The sequence below is a fragment of the Mesoplodon mirus genome, assembly GCF_964341445.2.
Source record: "Mesoplodon mirus genome assembly, chromosome: 7".
Classification (NCBI taxonomy): Eukaryota; Metazoa; Chordata; class Mammalia; order Artiodactyla; family Ziphiidae; genus Mesoplodon; species Mesoplodon mirus.
In genome coordinates this window covers 214,287-216,313 of record NC_138983.1, presented here as the reverse complement: position 1 = coordinate 216,313, position 2,027 = coordinate 214,287, and the positions used below count along the sequence as shown (strand labels likewise).

At 62.6% G+C, this 2,027-nt stretch overlaps 1 protein-coding gene across 1 annotated transcript; it reads right to left on the bottom strand.

Moving 5' to 3' along the window:
• Positions 1–220: 220 nt before the first annotated feature.
• SCGB1C1 (secretoglobin family 1C member 1) lies at positions 221–1,459 on the bottom strand (the record flags this gene model as incomplete). Its single annotated transcript, XM_082628124.1, has 4 exons — positions 221–253; positions 712–911; positions 1,194–1,320; positions 1,448–1,459. 4 exons carry the CDS (start codon positions 1,457–1,459, stop codon positions 221–223), a joined length of 372 nt encoding a protein of 123 aa, XP_082484250.1.
• Between the last annotated feature and the right edge of the window lie 568 nt (positions 1,460–2,027).

Genomic DNA, 2,027 nt, shown 5'->3' with positions numbered 1-2,027 from the left:
TCTGATATGTGTGTGCTCCGCTCACACGATCCTGTGTGTGAGCCTGTAGTTGTGTGCCTGAGGGTGGGGAGAGACAGGAGCCAGAGCCTGAGCTGCAGGAGGCTTTACTGATTGGATGGCTTGTGGATAAATCCACGCATAGGGAAGTGGTAGGGGTGTCGTCGTCATGGTTGCTTGTGCGGCTGGTCCTACGGCTGCTTGGAGCCACATCTGGGGTCCACTACGCATCGTCCTGACTGCCCAGCACTTGCACCTGGAAGGCAGACGCGTGTGGGCCAAGAGGCCTGGGGTTCCTGTGCCCGGTGATCAGTAACTAGAGAGCCACAGCTCCATCAGACAAACAGGCCCAGGCCAGCCTCTGGGGGGATGGTGGGCTCTGGCACATTGCAGCCAGTGCCCTTCCAGCAGCTGGAGAAGTGGGGTGTGCGCATGTGTGTTTGCATTTGTGTGTGTGTCAGGTGTGAGCATGTGCGTATGTGCGTGTAGGGGGAGGCTGAGGGCTGCTCTGCAGGCAGTGAGGTCTGGGATGTCCACCCCTGCTGGCTGGCTGAGGCAGGTCAGGGTGTCTGTGGGGTGCTGGGGTATGGGGTTGCTGCACTGGGTGGGTGATGAGGGGCTATGGCATTTGGTGGAGGGCCTGAGGAGTAGGACTGTGGGTCCTGCTAGGGCTGCAGGCCTTTAGGGAGTGGGGTGCCCCCCTGGCCACGGTACCAGCAGCTTGACCAGCTCCGCCTTGTGCATGGGCCGCAGGCCATCTACGCAGGACTTGAGCTCGGTCACCGCCGCCTTAGCATCTGCACTGACGTCGCACTTGCCCAGGGGCCCCTCATAGAGCTCCTCTGCGGATCCCAGTAGCAGCGTTTGCAGGAAGTCGATGAAAAACTCGTTGTTGTCCTCCCCCGTGGCCAGCCCTGTGTTGGGGTGAGATGAGGCCAGGCCAGGACTCCTTCCAGCTCCACCCCCAGACCTCCCACTTCTAACCTCAGCGGTCTCCAGACCTTCCCCATCAATGTCCACCTCACCTGCTCCAGATCTTCCTCCAAAACATCCCCCAGCTCCACCTGCCTGAAGACCCCTCCTGTCACCCTAACCTCAGCTGCCTCTTTCCGCTCTGGGTTCCTTAGCGTCACTGAGGAAGGAAAGCCAAGCCTCTGACTCAGTGGGAATTTCCCCTCCGTGTGAGGTTGGCTGACCTGGAGCTTGGATCAGGGTCAGGGTCAGCCTGGGCTGGGCTGGGTTGGTGACATTGGGCTTGGTGGTGACACAGGGGCTGGGAGAGAGGTTGAGCTGGGCTGGGGTTGGGGTAGGGTTGCCTGGTGACTGGGGTCGCCAAGGGCACCAGGGTCATTGCCCACATCTGTGTTCTGTGATGGAGGTGGGTTGGGGTGCCTGGGAAGGGGGGCACCAATCACTGCGGGGCCCAGTGCCTGGATTTCTAGCTTCCCACGTTCCCGCCCATTTCCCCCCGACACCAGGGGCCCCCGAATGTGCTGGAAGCACCTGTCAGCGCACAGACTCGGCACGGCTGCAGAGCAAGGTGAGCGCCACCAGCCACGAGCGGGAGGGCACTGCTCCCCTTCACTGCGGACCACGCAGGCTCCTCAGGAGCTGCCTTGGCCTGCTTTACGCCTCACACAGGCACCGGTCCTGGGGGCGGGTCCGACCTGCCCAGCAGGACCCAGCCAGTGAGAGCACCGGTGGGGCAGCCGAGGGTGTGTCCTCTCCCCCTGCCCTGCAGTGGGTGCCAAGGAGCAAGGGGCCTGGGGTGCTCTGTGAGGGGTGCTTGGCAAATGTTTGGGGTGAGTGGACGGAGGTGAGGGGGCGACGTGAGCCTGGTCAGCAAGGAAGGGGGTTGCGGCTGGGGATGCTGAGGGCCTCTGGCCTCGCTTGGCTTGTGGCTGAGAGTGGCAGGCTCTTGGGCTAGGCCCAGGCCTTTCTTCTGGGGGAGGAATCCCCCCTCCACTCAGCATGCTTTGTGGGCCAGCACTGGGTTCTGATCCCTGAGACAGCCTGGAGGTCTCCACTGG